General features: G+C 33.9%; 2 protein-coding genes across 4 annotated transcripts; one reads left to right on the top strand and one right to left on the bottom strand.

Moving 5' to 3' along the window:
* Positions 1–719: 719 nt before the first annotated feature.
* On the bottom strand, positions 720–5065 carry LOC100305753 (AdoMet-MTases superfamily protein). The gene is made up of 9 exons (NM_001249301.2): positions 4907–5065; positions 4716–4772; positions 4181–4278; positions 3833–3902; positions 3507–3555; positions 2380–2468; positions 2262–2309; positions 1620–1679; positions 720–1088 (listed from the first exon to the last, which is right to left on the bottom strand). The coding sequence occupies exons 1-9, from the start codon at positions 4964–4966 to the stop codon at positions 975–977; spliced, it is 645 nt and encodes a 214-aa protein (NP_001236230.2). The 5' UTR covers positions 4967–5065; the 3' UTR covers positions 720–974.
* Positions 5066–8923: 3858 nt separating this feature from the next.
* LOC102669056 (uncharacterized) lies at positions 8924–11358 on the top strand. Of its 3 annotated transcripts, none has more exons than XM_006573384.4 (3): positions 8924–9135; positions 9256–9345; positions 10286–11358. In XM_006573384.4, exons 2-3 carry the CDS (start codon positions 9313–9315, stop codon positions 11282–11284), a joined length of 1032 nt encoding a protein of 343 aa, XP_006573447.1. In that variant the 5' UTR covers positions 8924–9135; positions 9256–9312; the 3' UTR covers positions 11285–11358. The 3 variants fall into 3 exon arrangements, with proteins under 3 accessions (XP_006573447.1, XP_006573446.1, XP_006573448.1); XM_006573383.4 differs by having other exon boundaries at positions 8925–9135; positions 9252–9345; XM_006573385.4 differs by lacking the exon at positions 9256–9345 and having other exon boundaries at positions 8929–9135.
* Positions 11359–19243: the final 7885 nt, after the last annotated feature.

Here is a 19243-nt window from a genome sequence, read left to right as displayed (position 1 = left end):
TAAAACTGCATGGTATAGTTGAAATAATTGATGGAAGGCATTTGTTGCTGTTAGAAGTCAAATAGTTATCGTGCCATGTCCAAATTGGCATGCCATCTTGTGCCATGTTCTACTTGTTTCACATATAAAGTAGATACGGACATTTTGCACGACAAAATCTAGAGCATGTCGAGTTTGTCTTCTGAAAAATAAATCATTTTTCACAAGAAAACTTAAAATGCTGATATTTTTTTCAGAGTAAATTAAACTAAACAGATTCACTATTCTCCATTTCATATTGATTGACCTTTAAGATTTTCATTTTTTTTTACAAATTAAGAAAAACAATTTTTTTAGGTGAATTGAGGAAAACAATTACTCCAAGGCAATAGTATTTATTGAGTGCAAATTTTATTAAAGTATCCTTACTCTCTTAATTTTTATAAATACATCATTAAGTATTAAAAAGAAGTATTACAAAATAATAGTATTCATTAGAGACAAAATTGAAATAGAAGTTTTAATATTTCCTTCAATACTGAAATCGTCAATCAACATGAAAATAAAATAAAATTGAATGCTAAAACGACAATCAATATGGAAAGGAGGGAGTATTATATTTTGTCTGAAGGGTTCACTGGTTCAAGAATTTCCCATGCTTTACATCTGGAGCTAGGTAAATTTTTTTATAACCTTGTCTTGTGGTTATGATAGCAAGATCTTATGCAACTTTGTGCAATGGATTATTAAAACATCACCAAGTTTCATAATCAAGCAACCAGTTATAACCAGCTCGAAGAAGACACTCTGTATGTATAAGCAGAAAGAGTATAACTTGCTCAAATTTATAGATACACACAACTACAGAAGTGGCATCACCCAATTTACTACAAGAGCTAGTTACGGAGAAGGTTTCTAATCCTTTTAGGTACCCAAAATTTTCTTTTTACTTGCAATCTTATCATCTATTCCAAAATACACTATCCTTGTCTGCATCAAGTATTTCTGCTTTGATGACTTGCTGCTGGTACAAAACGCCAGAGGTCCACAGCAATATCTACTTCCTTCTTCTTATGAAATTTGTACATTTTCGGTACATCATATCGAAGCTGCCAAAGCAAGAAAATAAAATTAGATTTCAACCATAAGTCAGGTAAATTGCACTATGGCTACTATACAAATAACTGGTTTTATTAAACTATACAGGTAGAATTGTTAAACGGAATGGAAGATTTTGGGCAGTTCAAATCAAAGTTAAGCCAAGCCAATGAAAGAATCAGGTTGCATGGTGTGAGGATGGAGGACCTAAGATGAAACTCATGGGCTCATCACATTTTTTTAGAAATAGCATTCCATATACAAACACTTAATTCGATTAATCTGGAAAGTGGTTCAAGTATCATAGGTGCAGAATATTGAGTTTGGCCAGATACCTGACAGAAGTCTGTTGATTAAACTAGAGCTGTTAAAATAACTTATCATTGATAGTTGAAGTACTCTTATCTGTTGTTGGTCACAAGGAAATATATAGGAATAGGATTTACATTTTTTTCATGCAAAAATAACATCATGTATACAGAAAAAAATTAACTTTTATTTTAAGACTCAAAAACATCAAATATGAAGTAAACTTCTCTAACCTCACATATAACTTCAGCACTGCTAGCATTGAAATCCCTTAATGCTGTTCGTTTCACATGCTGCAATCAGATAAAATTGAAAAGATGGTATTATCACAAATGGGGAGAAAATAGCCACGCAGAATTATAGATTACGTGTGAATTCATGCTTATGCATTAATGAACATAAAAGAACTAAGCAAGCAATCAGTGAGAAGACATTGGTGGTGGTTTGTATTTTGTAGGAAAATTTAAATGATTATAAGAATGGTTATTTTCCAAAATTACTGTATTGCTAAAATTTCATATTAAACCAGCAACCTGAATCGCAACTTGTTTTAGTCTAAAACATATCATTGATGTTATGTCTAAACTTGAAGTGCAAGCTAGATGCAAAACAATAACTGGGAGGAAGAATAGAATAGGTTTAATAGAACGATGCCACACTAGTGAAAAGGTTGAAGAAAATAACACTAATGGCATCCTTGTGGAATGGGAACCTTATTAACTAATGGCCAGATATATCTTCTGTGAAAAAAGAAAAAATAATAAAATAAATATGATACAGGAGATAATAAGTCAAAAACAATTTGATCAGTCTTGCAGATCTCAATTACTCAATCTAATAATTAGAATTTAGAATTTAAAATAAAAACGACTTACATCTCTTGTTGAAGTCTTATGCAAGGAATAAACAGCTTGAGAAGCAACCTGACAAAAGGTAATATTAGAATTCCCATCAATCATATATTTATAGATAAGCTTTGATGCTATTGCTTACCTTCAAAGCAACGGAGAGAAAATCCAAATCTGCACCTTTTTTCCGAGTACCAAATGGAGGATTCATTATAACTGTATCAACAATTCGACCTAGAGACAATACCCAGATAATCATACGAGTTTGTTATAGAAAAATTTCAACAACATATAAAATCTAGAGTTAGAACTTAGAATTGATTTTCAGCCAGCTTTCCCCTTAAATCGATGACTAGCTCACTTGGTCATTTTGTTTAACAACTACCAGAACAAGTCATCATACATGGAATACTTGTAAATAGCATACAATGTCCATGAGTCATAAATAATGCATAAAGAATATGCCTGCTGCTATAAGAATTAAGGACTCAATTCAGAAACACAGTGCGACTCGAGGAACATTCCTCAAGGGAGTGAACCAGTGAGATCGGTAGACAACCCGTAAAAGGAAGCCGCTAGGTGTCAAGCCCTATTATCTTAAACCTAGGGAGAGTGAACATTGTTGGGTGGTGAGTTGCAATGAAAGAGCTGAGAAGTTGTGGATGTACTACATAGAAGGTTTAGACTTTCTTGGCTCAAGCTGGAACGCTTTCTCTGTGCCTACATCAAGCCCTACATACTTAATCTGTTAAATTCTCAATTATAGTTTCTGGAGACATAATTAGAAGCAACTTGGAGAATGAAAAAGTGTGTGGGGGAGAGAGAGATTAGTAAATTTCACCAAGCAACAAGCTTTCATTAGACCGGTGTTGCTCCAAAATCCCAGTAATAGTTACAAAGATAAAAGTGCAAAGATCTACTTCATCAGAATAATTTGAAGTCCATAAAATTCAACTACAAATACAATTAGTTCCAGGTACAAAACCAAATTGCTACAAAACCTCTTGATCAATAGAAAAACTCTAAGCTTGGTTTATTGAAATAAAAATAAAGACAATTTTATTACTAAGCTTGCACATCCCGAAATCAACTGGCATCATACAAAGTGGAATTCGAGTGCTTATAAACTTGGTTAGATCCTGTTCTCTAATATTTTCAAAGATAAAAAGATATGCTTCATGTACCCATGTCCCGTTGAAAAGGGTTATGCTTCAAGACACAAACATGTACAATGATATAGTATTATAAGACAGAGATGATGTGGAAAGCTACCTCTCCATCCCAAGTCCATGACATTAGACTGAATAAAATCGATGTCAACCTGCAGTTTTAATTGAAAACAAAGGAATGTTGTGTATCAGTTATTAGTAGCCAACTTTAACATAATTATTGAATTTGATACAAAAAAGATTTATTTATTGCATCTAGAGCATAATAATGACCACTTTTTATCACCTCTTATTCCAATTTTATGTACAGTATTCAAAACATATAGAAAATTATTATTCTTTTCATCAAACAAGAGACTCGACAATTGCAATACGAAACATATTGATCTAGACACTCATTTACCATAATAATAAGCAGAAAGACGATACCTCAAGTTCCTCAGCATTATTGGAAGCTATTTCAAGAGATTCTGGATCAATGTCAATGCCAAGAACATGTCTGATCAATGCTAAGAAAAAAAAGAGAACATTAGTAATAGTAATACGAAAACATACTATTTGATTGAGAGGGGAAAAAGTATGTGGAACATTGTTTTACTAAACATGAATTTGAAATTTAAAACTGGATATTTGATTTAAAAAAAGCAGGAAATTTAAAATTTTAAAATATCCATAATGTGATTCTAATCTCAGCTATGATTCTGGTAACATAGGGAATCGGAAACAAAAAGAAAATCAAGATCCCCGAAAAAGTAAGCAGGGAAAGATGCAACTCACTCTGCACTCAACAGTGCAGCTGCAACACCTAACGTACCACAACCGCATCCAAAGTCAGCCACTACTTTGTCGCTCACATCCTCAAAAGAATTCTCTGCCTGATTCTCATGAACAGCAAAGGAAACATAACTTTAAAAAAGTGGAAATGGCAATAACTATTTTCAGACTAACAAAGCAAAATTATTCCCTAAATCTTTTTCAAATCCACACACACGTTCACATAATTGAATTGATTTACTAAAATACCCTCCCCATCTTTCCCTAATCCCTACAACCAGTTAAAATTGCTATTTTACCAACAACAAGAATCATAACTAGATGTTTACAATCACACTACAAAAGAGACCAACAAGTACCATTTTGCATATACTAGGTTGGTCAACTTCCACAAACAAGTATATATTAAAAAAACAAACCCATTAATAAGCACCCGATGATGGACATGGGATAAGGCAAAAAGAATCCAACTTTAGCATATTTGATGAATAAAAGAGTGAAACAAGAAACATGGTAAATAAAGGGAAAGAGGGAACACAGTGAAAAGCATTCGAGAAGCTATATGGGGTCCTGTTGGGTACTGTTCAAGCTCGACCTGCATGATGCCACAACCCACAAACACAAACAAGACAGAAGTGATGAGTGTGCAATGTTATAACAATAGATAGATAGAAGAAATAAAAAGTTGGAAATTGTGAAAAAGAGTGGGAGAAAGGAGAAAGCTTTTACCTTGGGTTGAGGGAACTGTTGAAGACCACCGAGGAGACCTTCCAACTGCTTAAGCTTCATGTTTTCCGGCAATCCAAACCTTCGGCTTCCATCGTTTCTACCTATTTTGTATCATCCCTTTCATTTTTCCACCATTTCCAATCGGAAGGCCCGGCCCAATCAATCTGAATAAACTTAAATTGGGCTTATTCTCTCTTTTCTTTTTTATATGATTGTTTTGGGTGATTTGATGTAGGAGATACTATTTCTTCCAACACCTTTGCTATTCACCCTTGCCAACTTTCAAAATTCCAAAAATACCCTTCTCCACTTTGTATATCAGAAACACACTTTCGTTGCACTAGTACAGGTGCAAAAAACATTGTGTAACAAAAGTGAGATTTTTTAATACAATACACAACAAAATTGTGATTCCGATATATATTTTTTTCTCACCCTTACTAGCATAGTAGAATTGTAGCTTTCGTTATGTAACTGGGGTTGCAAAAAAAATAAAAAATGCACAACAGACTATTGTATAAATTTCACAATGAACCATGATTGTGTTATATCGACAAACTTGAAAAAAAAAAACCGTGAACAAGGAGGGCTTCGTGAGGCAAGGAGGGAAGAGAGGGGAAAGAAGAAAGGGAAAGAGAAAAGGAAGGAAGAAAGAGTAGTGGGAAGGGTTGGTGCCAATAATTGGAAGGAGAAAAGATATTTTAGTCTTTTCCATGTGCTGGTAGGGGCCAATAGTAAATTTAGTGGACCAATATCAATTCCCTTTAGGGAAATCTAGGTGCACCCAGCAACATTGCTGGTGCACCCAGCAATTAAGTAAATGGGCAAAATTGTCCTTGTGCCAAAGTTTGAAAATAAAACTAATTTAAAAAAATAATAATTTCTTCTTCCGAAAAAAGGTTCTTCCGGTAGAATAAATTGTTCTACCAAAAGAACCTTTTACCGAAGAAGCTACCGGAAGAAGTTCTTCCGATAAATTCTCTAGAAGAAGGTTCTTCTGGATGAACAATTTGTTCATCCGGAAGAACCTTTGTCTGGAAGAAGGAATTTTTTTAAAAATTATTTTATTTTCAAACTTTGGCACAAGGACAATTTTGCCCATTCACCTAATTATTGGGTGTACCAGCAATGTTGCTGGGTGCACCTAGCATGTCCTGCCCAATCAATCTGCATTGAGTTCATTGGGCTTATCATCCCATTTTTACTTATACAGTCCCTTCATTTTTATATCCCTAACGTAGCTAGTCTCTTTTACCTGTACAATTCTCTTTACATGTTATGCATCTTCAAAAAAAACACACATCCCCTCGTCTTCACTTTTATATCCCTAACGTAGCTAGTCTCTTTTTCCTGTACAATTCTCTTTACATGTTATGCATCTTCAGAAAAAACACGCATCCCCTCGTTAAAGATGAGGGTTATGGTCAGTTAACATTTTTTTTATTAGTAAATGTTGATTGTTAAATTGCTAATTTTTGTTAATCCAAGGGATCAAATGACTTATTTTTTCTTTCCTTCTTAACCACCCAATCAATTTTATATCTCTATGGTCCGCTAACACTAACACCCATTATTATACTCATCCTTTAGTGTCTGGCTTTGACAATTTGCATCTTTCTAACATTGATTTGTATTGTCTCGATTGGTTTGTCTCTGGTATCCCTAGTCCCCAAGGAATAATTTTTTGGACATATATTAGTCATTGAGATGGTTTGCGGACAATTGTAGAAAAATGCGACTGATGTGATTGCAATTGCGATCATTATGCGAATGTGGAGTGACAACAGAAAAATAATACATACACAGAATGTGGAGTACAACAGAAATGCGACTGCAATTGCAGAAAAATGCAACTGCAGTTACGATTGGGACCACAATTTAAAACCATGGGTGTCTTTTTGCGCACAATAGTTCACTCCTATGGGGTCCTACTAAGCAACACCCTGTGTATGTATTATTTTACATATTGGATGAAGTCAACAGAGCCGGGATTTGGAATCCTTCCATGAGCCCGCATTGTTGCCAATGATGGAAACTTCGCCCGGAACGCTAACGGTGGTTCCAATATATGCAACAATTTATATGTTTACCAAGGGAAGGGAAGAACCTAACTTGATTACCCAAATTAATTAATGTCAACTCTTGTGTTGTGCTAATTAGTTTTATGAGTTGACTTAGAAAATTGATTGTGAATTCATTTGTGATAATTTTTTTTTGTCTTACTTTTCATGTTAGGATCATAATGGTGGATTAAGATGTCTAAAGTTGTGAAAAGAACTGCATTGTCAGTTGATTTAATTTGTTAAATGGTAAATTTATCTTTAGAAATTTAACAAGTTTCAGTAAATTTGAAGGATGAGATTCAGAACTGCACGTTTTGTTCCCTAAAAAAAAGACTGCACATTTTGCAGTTCATTTGGAAGGGGTCCTATTCCTAATAATGGTAGCGTTGGTCAATCGTTGCTTTTTGCATATTTATCCAATATATATATATATATATATATATATATACTTTACAATTTTAATCATTTATTTTTAAAGATAACTTCATGTATTATGTAATTCTTTTTATTTCAATGTTGGCTTTAAATTTTTGTAAGTATTTTAATTTCATTAAGTGTGTAAATTAGTTTATTACATTATTATACATTTATTTAAGCTTTATTATTCTTATAATTATTTCTTAATTTTTAGAATCCTGCCTTTTTTAAAAATAAAATCCTATATCCATAAAAAAGTGTATCACAAAAGAAATCGAACAAAAATGCAAAAATTAAGTATATTTCAAAAACTATTTATTTTATATATACTTACTCGCTTACAGTATATAGAAATGTGTATAATAATTAAAATGAGACATTAACAACATATAAAACTATAATATAGTTTCTTTATAAGCAAAAATCTATAATATAGTTAAGAATTAATTTTTTAAGTAGCTATATAAAGTACATGTACATGTGATTCACTAATAAATAAAACAAATTACTGTTTACCTTGTCAACTATAGTTGTGTAGATTCTATTACGAACGAACAGAACTATTGCTTTATAATACGAGAAAACTCTTTTAATTTGTTTGTGTTCGTCATGTTTTACATGATTATTTTTGTTTATTTTTCCAGAAATTAAATCCTTCATGTTTTCTGCACAAAAATTTAAGAAAAATGGTTTTGAAACTCTATCAAAAGTTTTTATGTTATTAAAGAAAACAAACACCCGGCCCCCACACTAGATATAAATGCTAGAATCGAACGAGTGGAAATTGGAATCAAGAATCAAACACGTTGAGGTATAAATCAATCGATAAAAGGCAATGGCACTGGCACAATACAGAGAAAAATAGTTTGGGAAATATGATAGAGAGTTGGATGCTACATGTAGTCAGAGTGCAAAGATTATTCTGTAATCGATCCGTATATTTATAATTTTCATGTGTGAACATTCCAACTATGCAATAACAAGAGAAGACCTAGTTTAATTTAGTTACCCATTTGTTTAGTATCTGTACATGCACTGCATCCCTCTTGTTATGCGTACCCCTCCTCATAATACATACTAATTTCGTGTCAACTTATCCATTCCACTTTTACATGTATGTATAATTTTCATATATTATAAAATTTCTATGATACCTCATAAATTTTGGAAGTTTTTGTAAAGTTTGTTTTTAAACCAACAGTTATTAAGTTATGTTGTATGTCATCATTTTTAATGGAAGAATAGAACAAAAGCAAAAAGCAGCACCATTATCAGAATCATTCAATAAAGAGAGAAGAGTGGTGTCAAAAAGCAGCACCATTATCTTCTCTCTTTGTTTTTAAACCAACAGTTATTAAGTTATGTTGTATGTCATCATTTTTAATGGAAGAATAGAACAAAAGCAAAAAGCAGCACCATTATCAGAATCATTCAATAAAGAGAGAAGAGTGGTGTTGAAAACATGTTGGAGAATTAGATTCCACCTAATTAATTTATTACTCTGCGTAATATTAACGCTAGCTTTACTCCATGTTAATGTGCGAAGAATCTATATCGTGTGTATTTATAATTTCCCCATACGAACCCAATAATGCAAAGAAGGAAGATCATTTGATTATTTCAAGTGGAGTGGTTCTCATAAAAAATAAAATAAAATCAAGTAAAGTGGTCAGATATATAGACATATAGTTTGTCTTCACGTTAATCGGATCGAAGTAATCTATTTACGTCGTCGAGTTGCAAGTGCAGGTAAGGCTCTGGTTATTTCTACGCAGATTTTAATTCTAGTTTTGTTGATTATTTCATTGTTTTTTTAGATTTTAACTATATTGATTTTTATTTCATTGTGATGCTGCATGTTCTAGCTAGAACCATGCATACTGACACACATGGGATTGGTCCTGGCGACTTTTGGTTTTCTTAAAAATGGAAACTATTCTTACCATACACTATGAGAAGGTACGGGATATATAAACCAGAGATCAGAGGTGGGAAGAGATTTGTATGAGAATTGATGGATATTAAAAGGGAGTACGTTCGGTGTACAATTTTGTATACTATAAAAAGGGATAGGAAAGGAGGAGAGAAAAATACCAGGTTAAATTTTTAAGATGATAAAAAGAGATAAAATAATAATGTCATGAATAATTATGTTTATAGTCCTATTAAAGAAACTATGTTTATAGTCCATGCAATATGTTTCTTTTATATTATATTTTTTTTCAAAACACTAGTAATTATTTTTATTTATTTTGATCCTTGTTATTTTTATCTTAATCTCTATAATATATTCATTTTTGTTTGTCTTTGTTATATATGCAGATAATTTGATTTTAGTTCCTCTCAATTTTTTTCAGAAATTAATTTAAAATAAATTATATACTATAAAGACTAACAAAAAACATTTTAAACTAAATAACTAGAACTAAAATAAATAAATAAAAGAATTTAACAATAATATTTTAAAAAAAATTTAAAAAAAAAGAAAAAAGAGATATATTATATTGTAGCACAAATACATAATTAGTCCATGATGTTAAAGAAAATTGTTGTGATACAAATGATAGAGATGTGTACGTATATAGGAACTTTATGCCGTTTAGCCTAGCCTTGCCGAAGAACAATACCTACTCTATAATCTCTATGCACATATTTAAGATTTTGCCATGTTTGAACGCAACCCAAAACAGCTGTTGTTGTTGTAAGATACATTTATATGGAAGAAGGTTAGGAATATATTTTCTAACATATTTCTTTAAATATTTTATTTTTTTTATTAACTAAAATTTATCAAAAATCATAAAATCGATTAGAATAACTATTTACAAAAAAAAATGTGTCAAATAATATATTGCATTGCTAGCATTCCTCATTTATAATTATACATGCATTCATGCAGGTAGGTACAGTAGTATTGTTGAAAATTGTCGAATATATACACATGGGAAACGTTCCTGGCAGCTTTCGTATTCTGGGAAATGGAGCCAGTCCTTACCATTTTCAACTGGGCAAATTGGCCTCCATTAGCATGAAAGAAGGAGAGAGAAAGTGGGAAGATAATGGGAAAAGGAGCCAGAAATGGGAAGTCTCATACAACGTAGAAGGATTAACTTGTACATTCTCCATAACCAAAAGCACCGGAATAAATTCAGACGAGGAGTTAAAGATCGAGATGGAAGATAATACATGTCGAGAAAAAATCAATCGCCATGCAATAAAACAATATTCAAGTGGCTTTACCCAAATTGTGGGAAGAGCTGAAGCCGGTCTTCTTGTAGAAGATATGATTTGTTTCCATGCAAATTCAACAAAAGACGTCAGAGGATATGTCAAAGGGGCGTCAATGTATGTTCCCTACACAAGAAATACAACTAATTCATCGGGCGGTGTGACTTCAACGACCATTTGTCCTTATGGGTCGTCTGGAACTAGGAAGGGTCTTTATGTTACCGAGTGGAAGAAGAAGAAAGAGAATGAGAAGCCTTACATGGGGACCATAGCACATTATTATGCTAATAACGGGGAAAATTTATTTACTAGAGGAATCGATGTTGGTCTTTCTATGATGGTAAAGATTCGAGTGTCAAATGGTGCATTATTTGGCGTTGACGAGTTGGATTTCACCGTAGATGGCCCTGTCCAACACCCTTCATCGGCAATACTTTACATGATTAAAGAAGTCACCAGAACCGGGATGTGGACACCTAGGGCATGCCCTCACTGTGCCAATATCCAAAGACAGCGTAGATGGCAGTCTGAGAGCGACGACAGTGACAACCTTCCTGTAGCACCAGGTCATGGTCATGGCAACTCGCAAAACGCAAGAAATCATGGAGTATTCAACGGGGATGGTAACGGTAGTAACTATGAGAGAAATATCATGTTTTTTATAAACTAGTTCTGTACTTGATATTATGCCCCTACAATGCAGAGGCTATAATAACATTAAGGAATAAAATCATTCAATCAAAAGTGAGACCAAAATAATAGTATTTTTTAAAAAAAATTAACTTACAGAAAGAGTTAGAAAAAGAGTTGTGAGATGAATGCCGCTAGCTAACATTTCTCTTAATATCAAATAATAGTATGATTACAATTAAGAAGAATTTCATGATCATGAAAATAAGATAGCTAGAAGTGAGTGAAAATATAAATTCATCGTTTTCGTAAGATTTAATATTAAATTTGTATAGTATATACCATAACAATTGAATTTCATAATTAAAATTAGATTTATATTCACCAAAAGTTTATATAATTTATTCTATAGTATTTATCTTGAAATGATCGTTTCATAATAAAAAAATGCAAAAATTTCATTTAGTATTATTGGATTACAAGTGTGAGGTGAAGTCTCACATCGGATAGAAGTGGAAAGGTTGAGTACCATATAAGTGAGGAGAAGACTCAGCCTTAAGATTTTGGATTAGAGTGTGGTGTCAGGTCTTCTTATGTGGTGACTCGTGGTCCACAAGTGTACCCCTCAAATCCCCCCAACAATTGGTATCAGAGCCAAGTATCATATAATTATTAGAAAAAAAAGATTATGGTAGTTTGGGTGTATGTGAGAGATTTGTCTTGTTTTAATGAGGTATTGTTAGAAAAATGGAAATGAAACCTTTTCTCTCAAAAGAAAACTATGGGTTAAAGTTTGGCTCCTTTCCGCAGGCGTTTCACTTCTTTATAGTGCATTACTGACTCTTTAATTAGGGGCAGATCCACATCAGGTGTTCAAGGAAAATTACGTTGTCTGGCTATAGCAATTACAATCTATTGCATCTGGCTGTCTAGGAACAAACTGATTTTTGAAGATTATCAATTTTCTGTAATAGAGGTTATTAGCAAGATTAAGTTTCTTATGTATAGACAAGCGCACCTGTTGCATTTGTTTTAACATCTTGATATAGACATTCTTGTATTAGGGAGGCTTTTGATTTTCTCTAGTTGCGGGGTATGCCCCGTTTATTGTTGTATCATTTTGGGTTTAATATAATTTACATTTTTCCCAAAAACTATGGGTTAAAGTACTAGAGTCAAAATATGAGGGATGAAGAGATTTAGTGGATGATAATTCGTCAAAAAGGACATCTGTTTGGTGGAGGGATCTTTGTTGGAAGATTGGGAATGGGAAGAGATCAAGCTAGTTTTGGTTGGATATTTGGATGGGAGACAATAATCTAGCTATTGCTTATCCTAGATTCTTTGTCATATCACTCCACCAATGGGACATTATAAATAATATGGGGAAATGAGATGGTGAAAAGTGGGTGCGGAGTCTTAGATGAAGAAGAAATCCCTTTATGTCGGAGGAGACATTGATAGAAGAACTTGTGAATATGTTAAACAATATTTTGCTTATGAAGTGTGAGGCGGATACTTGGATATGGAGGCATGAATATAGTGAATTGTACACCGTGCATTCGGCTTACTTGGCTATTAGTGAAATGAAAGAAGCTGGCCAAGATTGTCCTATATAAATGTTTTCCACCATATGGAAGATGTATGTTCAACGTACCAAAGGTTCAAATTCTTATATGGGGGACAATGTCTCACCGATTACCTTCGAGACAAAATTTGTCCTTGAGAGGTGTAGCTTTGCAATCAAACTTATGTCCTTTTTGTGCCTTACAATAAGAAACAAGTGAACATGTTTTATTCACTTGCACAGAGGTTCATAGAGTATGGTGCACTTGCATCGGGTGGCTAGATGAAGCCTTTCTTCTTCCAGAATCTACATCAATGCATTTTATGCAACGGGGGGAGCCAACTCCAGAAAAAGAGCAGCTGAGGTGAGGTTTGTGATTTGGGGTGCAGATGTTTGGAATATATGGAGGATGAGAAACAATTGCATTTTCAGACAAGAGCTGTTTGGAATTAATGATTACTCTAAAACTAAATCAGATTTTGGCATCTCTATCATAGCAAGGATAGATTAATATTGTACCACTACTAACAAAATCATTTTTAACGACGGACTTTCCCTGACAATTTCCATAAAAACATCTTAAAATATCAGATGGTGACAATTTTATAAATACCAAGTTTTAAAATGGAGATGATTTTTAAAAAATGGTATTGGGATGAAGTCTTCAATGACAAAGGTTAGTTATAAAATCGTCTTTGAAACCGGTGTAGATGTGGAGGGCCCCAACCAACACCCTTATTGTGCCTTGTTTTACTTGTTTGATCAAGTTAGAAGCACTGGGGTTTGGAATCCTAACATGTGCCCTCATTGTATTGTTCAAGATCCGACGAGACCACGTAGTAGCGATAGTGTTGTTCTCGTGGCACGCCCTCAGTATGGAAGCTGGCAAAATGCAAGATTGCTCGGCAATGATGGAAGGCTCGTCAGAAATGGTAACGATGGTTCCATCATATGCAATAATTTTGATGTTTTTTAATGTGTTTACTATATATATAGTTATAGGAGAAAAATTTGATGTACCCAAATTTTATTATGTCATCTCTAGTCTCGCGCTAATTATAAGAAATATACTAAGGTAGCAGTGGCAATCTTGGGGGAAGAAAATAAATTAGGTGCTAGCCATGAGCAATCCAAGATGTCCAAGTGTATTTGGTTGTAACGTACACGTCGTACACTACTACAAAAAACAATTTTAACATCGGCTTATTAACATCGGTTTTGGACAAAACCGATGTTAAGTTAAACACGGTGGCATATTTGTAAATAAAGTATCCTTCTTAACATCGATTTTCCAAAAAATCGATGTTAATGCATACACGTTAACATCGGTTTTCCAAAAAACCGATGTTAATGCATACACACTAACATCGGTTAACATCGGTTTTTGAAAAACCGATGTTAACTAATGATGTTAACATCAGTTTTTGAAAAACCGATGTTAACGTATGATATGTTGATAAAAATAATTATATCGTAAAAAAATTAAAATTTATTATTAATATATTTTTATTTAATTATTATAAAAATAAAAAATTAGTTTTTTTCTTCTTAAAAAGGTAAATGGAGAATATTGTTTAAAAATTCTATGAAATCCTACTATATTTATCTTATTGTATTATCTTTAAATTTAAAGTAAATTAAAATATTTGTATATATTAATTTGATTTATTGAAAATATATGTTACAGTGGTTTAATTTAAATAATTATAGTTATCTCATATATTTGTAGGATTTAAAAAAATGATACTTCATTATTTTTAAACAAATTTTTCAGAACAAAAATAAAAATATTTTCATGAGACACAAAAATTATGTTTTAAGTCTTTAAATTTAGAGTTAATTATAATCCACATGTAATTTATTTTTATTACATTTGTCATTTTTTTATTATTTTTAACCTCATTTGTTAATTATGTGAAATTTTTGTTAATAAATTTAATAAAAAAATTATTTAGGAAAGAAGAAACAAAGAAAAAGCATTTCGGATTAATTATTTTCAGTCTCTATTTTTTTTAAATTCTAATTTTAATATTTGAACAAATATTTGGCTTGTCAAAGTCTTCAAACTTTTCTTTATCTTTAGATTTTGCCGTCAACTTTATTTGTTTGGCAAAATGATGTTATGATAAACATTGAGACTATCACATGTTATTTTTAATTATTTATGAGGTCTATTTCTCTAATATTTAAAATTATTTTTCAATAAATAATTTCAACTAGACCCATTATTTAAGAAACTCATGATTGTATGTTATTAGAGAACATAATAGTTTGCTTAATCATTGTATTCAATCTTGAATTGTTCGTTTGGACAGTTTGGGGAGACTAATATTTTTATGGTAGATTCATGTGTTAAGGTTAAAATTATTTTGTTTAATTTGATGAAATTTCGGTAATGCATTTCTAGTTGTTCTCTGAGTGCATACTTGATTATCGGGAAATTAATTTCACCAATTTCATGTCGTGTACTTGGAGACCAATGCGAAATGCTGCCAAAATTTTGTCAAATTTAACAAAATAGAATTAACCCTGATGTATGAAGCTACCATAAAAGACGGTCTTCCCGAATGGGATAGGGCCACACCTTTAATAAAAAAAGTGAGATCTTCATGCATCGAATAACTTTGAGAGTATGACCGAGTTACTACTTAGATGGATAGAAGTTGGATGAATGAAAGTCGCATCAGCCCAAAAAATGAGGAAGGCGTCGAACAATTCTTACAATTTGCTTCAGAAAGAGGTCAACCGGATGAAGATGGAAAATATTATTGTCCTTGCATCAATTGTTTGAACGGAAGACAACAAATACTGGATGACATACGAGAGCATCTGTTGTGTGATGGAATTAAGAGGAATTATACGACGTGGATATGGCATGGTGAAATAACAGACATGCAGAGTGGGCAGCAATCCGAACCGTTTGATGTAGAAATGGGAGATCGCTTAGAGGATATGATTCGTGACCTTGGACAAGAGTCTTTCCAGCAAGCACATGCCCCTGTGTATGAAAGATTGTAGAGTGACTCAAAGAAGCCTTTGTATCCGGGGTGCAACAATTCCTTGACGCTATTGTTGGTGGTGTTAAGTCTGGTTAATGTCAAGGCCGGATATGGATGGAGTGACAAAAGCTTTACTTCATTGCTTCAAATAGTGCACGATCTGCTTCCATAGGATAACACATTGCCTAAAAGCTACTATCAGGCCAAGAAGATACTGTGTCCGATGGGTAGTTTGTATCCGGATTTCGACAAAGAGGCAAGAAATCTTAGGCTTGGACTAGCCAGTGATGGAATGAATCCATATGGCAATTTAAGCACTCAACACAGTTCATGGCCAGTTCTACTAGTAATTTACAATTTTCCTCCTTGGTTGTGCATGAAGCGAAAATACATGATGTTGTCTATGATGATATCGGGCCCAAGACAACCAGGAAATGACATTGATGTTTATCTAAGTTCGTTGATTGATGACCTGAGAAAGTTGTGGGATGAAGGGGTTTTAGTGTTTGATGGGTTTCGCAAGGAGACTTTTCAAATGCGTGCAATGCTTTTTTGTACCATTAATGACTTTCCAGCATATGGGAATCTTAGCGGTTACAGTGTTAAGGGTCATCATGCATGCCCCATCTGTGAAGAAGACACAAGCTACATACAACTGAAACATGGTAGAAAAACAGTGTACACTAGACATCACCGTTTTCTAAAAGCTCATCACCCTTACAGAAGATTGAAAAAAGCTTTTAATGGAAGTCAAGAGCACGAAACTACGCGGATACCGTTAACTGGTGAGCAGGTCTTCCAGCGGGTTGAACACCTTAATACTGTATTTGGAAAGACCCAAAAGAAGGTTTAAAGTAAGAGTTGCATATGGAAGAAGAGGTCCATTTTGTTTGATCTTCCGTACTGGTCTGATCTAGATGTTAGACATTGTATTGATGTTATGCATGTAGAGAAAAATGTATGTGACAGTGTCATTGGGACACTCCTTAACATTCAGGGCAAGACGAAAGATGGTCTAAATACCCGTCAAGATCTAGCTGACATGGGCATACGATCGCAGTTGTATCCAAGGTCTGATGGTAAAAAAATATACTTTCCTCCAGCTTGTCATACTTTATCCAGAAAGGAGAAGATCAATTTGTGCCAGTGTCTGCGCCGGGTTAAAGTCCCACAAGGATACTCTTCAAATATTAAGAGCCTTGTGCAGTTCAAGGAGCTTAAGCTGGTAGGGTTAAAGTCTCATGATTGTCACGTGTTGATGCAACAATTGTTAGTCGTGGCCATACGAGACATTTTGCCTAACAAAGTCAGGTTAGCCATAACTTGCCTGTGTTTTTTCTTCAATGCCATATGTAGCAAAGTCCTTGATCCGGTCAAGTTTGATGACCTGGAAAATGAGGCTGGAATTATACTGTGCCAGTTGGAGATGTATTTTCCTCCTACTTTCTTTGACATCATGGTCCACTTAATTGTTCACCTGGTCAGAGAAATCAAATGTTGTGTCTGTTTATCTGCGCTGGATGTACCCGGTTGAGCACTACATAAAGATCTTAAAAGGGTATACCAAGAATCTACATCGTCCAAAAGCATCTATTGTTGAAAGGTACATCGCAGAAGAAGCCGTTGAATTTTGTTCAAAGTACATTGAAAAGGCTAAACATGTTGGCCTTGTTGAGTCTCGCCATGACGACAGAGTGGGCGGTAAGGGTTCAAGAGGACTGCATGTTATCACTCTAAGTGTAGAAGATTTGTTACAAGCTCACTTGTATGTGTTGAACAACAGTAATAAAGTTTTGTCATACATAGTTCAGCATGAACGTTTAGTCAAACAAAGTAACCCAAAAATGTCAAAGAACTGGGTCTTGAAAAATCATAACGACTTTCTTTGATTGGTTTAAAGATACAATCTTTGCTGATGAAAATGCTTCTGAAACATTAAGAAAGCTAGCTCATGGGCCTAAAAGAAATGTTATAACTTGGCAAGGATACGACATAAACAAGTATTCCTTTTACACAAAAGCACAAGACGACAAAAGTACAATGCAAAACAGCGTGGTCACCCTAAGGGCTGAATCTTAACACTTTGCAACTGTACATGATGACAATCCCTGTGTAGCTTCAATCCCTTACTTTGGCTTCATTGATGAAATATGAGAGCTTAACTATTTCAAATTTAATGTTTGTGTTTTCAAATGTAAGTGGGTTGACAACAACACCGGTGTGCAGACTGATGATGTAGGATTTACGTTGGTAGACCTAAAGAAACTAGCTTACCAGAATGATCCTTTCATCATGGCAGAACAAGCTAAGCAAGTATTTTATGTGCAAGACCCTTGTGATGAAAGGTGGTCTGTGGTTCTACACGGGAAAAGAATTGGTGTTAATGTAGAAGATGATGATTCATACATGGACACTTATGTTAGTCCTTTGTCTACACAAATGATTTCTAACAGCGTCGGAGAAGAAGAAGCTGACGACGTTCATGCTAATCGTAATGATCATGATGAAGGAGAATTAATTAACATCATCTAACGTAATTTTCTAATATAGTATTTCATTTTGATACATTCATTTACATAACTCATACAGTGTTTTTTGATAATATTAACTAACTTAACTTTTTCTCTTTAAAGGACCATGGCTACTCCACCTGCCTCGCCTCCTCCTCCTCTTCCTCCTCCTCCTGCAAACGCAGTAGCGTCTCCATCTACGTTGAAGCGGACACGCAAGGCAACACGGCTACGATCATTGGCCACTAGACCACCTGGGGCAGAAAGACCTGTGGTCAACGTCGATCCTGCTACCGGCAAGGCCGACGGTCCCCACAAGAGGAAATTAAGAACATATTTGGGGATTGTCGCTCGTGATAAGGTCAACGTGACATATGACACCTGGAAGAAAGTCCCTACTGCTCAAAAAGATTTGATATGGGAGGATATTCAAGTATTTAAGTTTTCTTCATTGATTTTCTTTAATAGTCTAAATTTTTTATTTACTTACAATAAAACCTAATTTATTGTTTGACAGGTGGAATTTGAAATCCCTGAAGCTTTTGACAGTAGGACAAAGAAGAAAATTCTTCAGACTGTCGGCGAGCGCTAGAGGCAGTTTAAATCTGACTTGACTAGGAAATGGGCACCTGCAGCCGACAAGGACGGTGTGGACGACATTGTCTGTGAAAAATACGACATTAGCAAGGAAAAATGGACCCAGTTTTGTCAGACCCACAGAGACCCGTCATGGGAGGTATGTACTTTGTCATTTTAGTTGTTTTCCATAACAAAATCACTTCTTATAATTTATTGTAATAATCATTTTCATTAATGTTAAACTTTTGCAGGATGTGCGGAAAAAGGCACAGGTCATCCAGAAGCAAAACACTGCCCCCCATGTATTGTCTCGTGGGGGTTATGAATAATTAGAACAAAAGCTC

The sequence above is a fragment of the Glycine max genome, chromosome 1 (genome assembly GCF_000004515.6).
Source record: "Glycine max cultivar Williams 82 chromosome 1, Glycine_max_v4.0, whole genome shotgun sequence".
Lineage (NCBI taxonomy): Eukaryota > Viridiplantae > Streptophyta > Magnoliopsida > Fabales > Fabaceae > Glycine > Glycine max.
The sequence above is the reverse complement of the archived record's forward strand: the minus strand, read 5'-3'. Positions and strand labels throughout refer to the sequence as shown.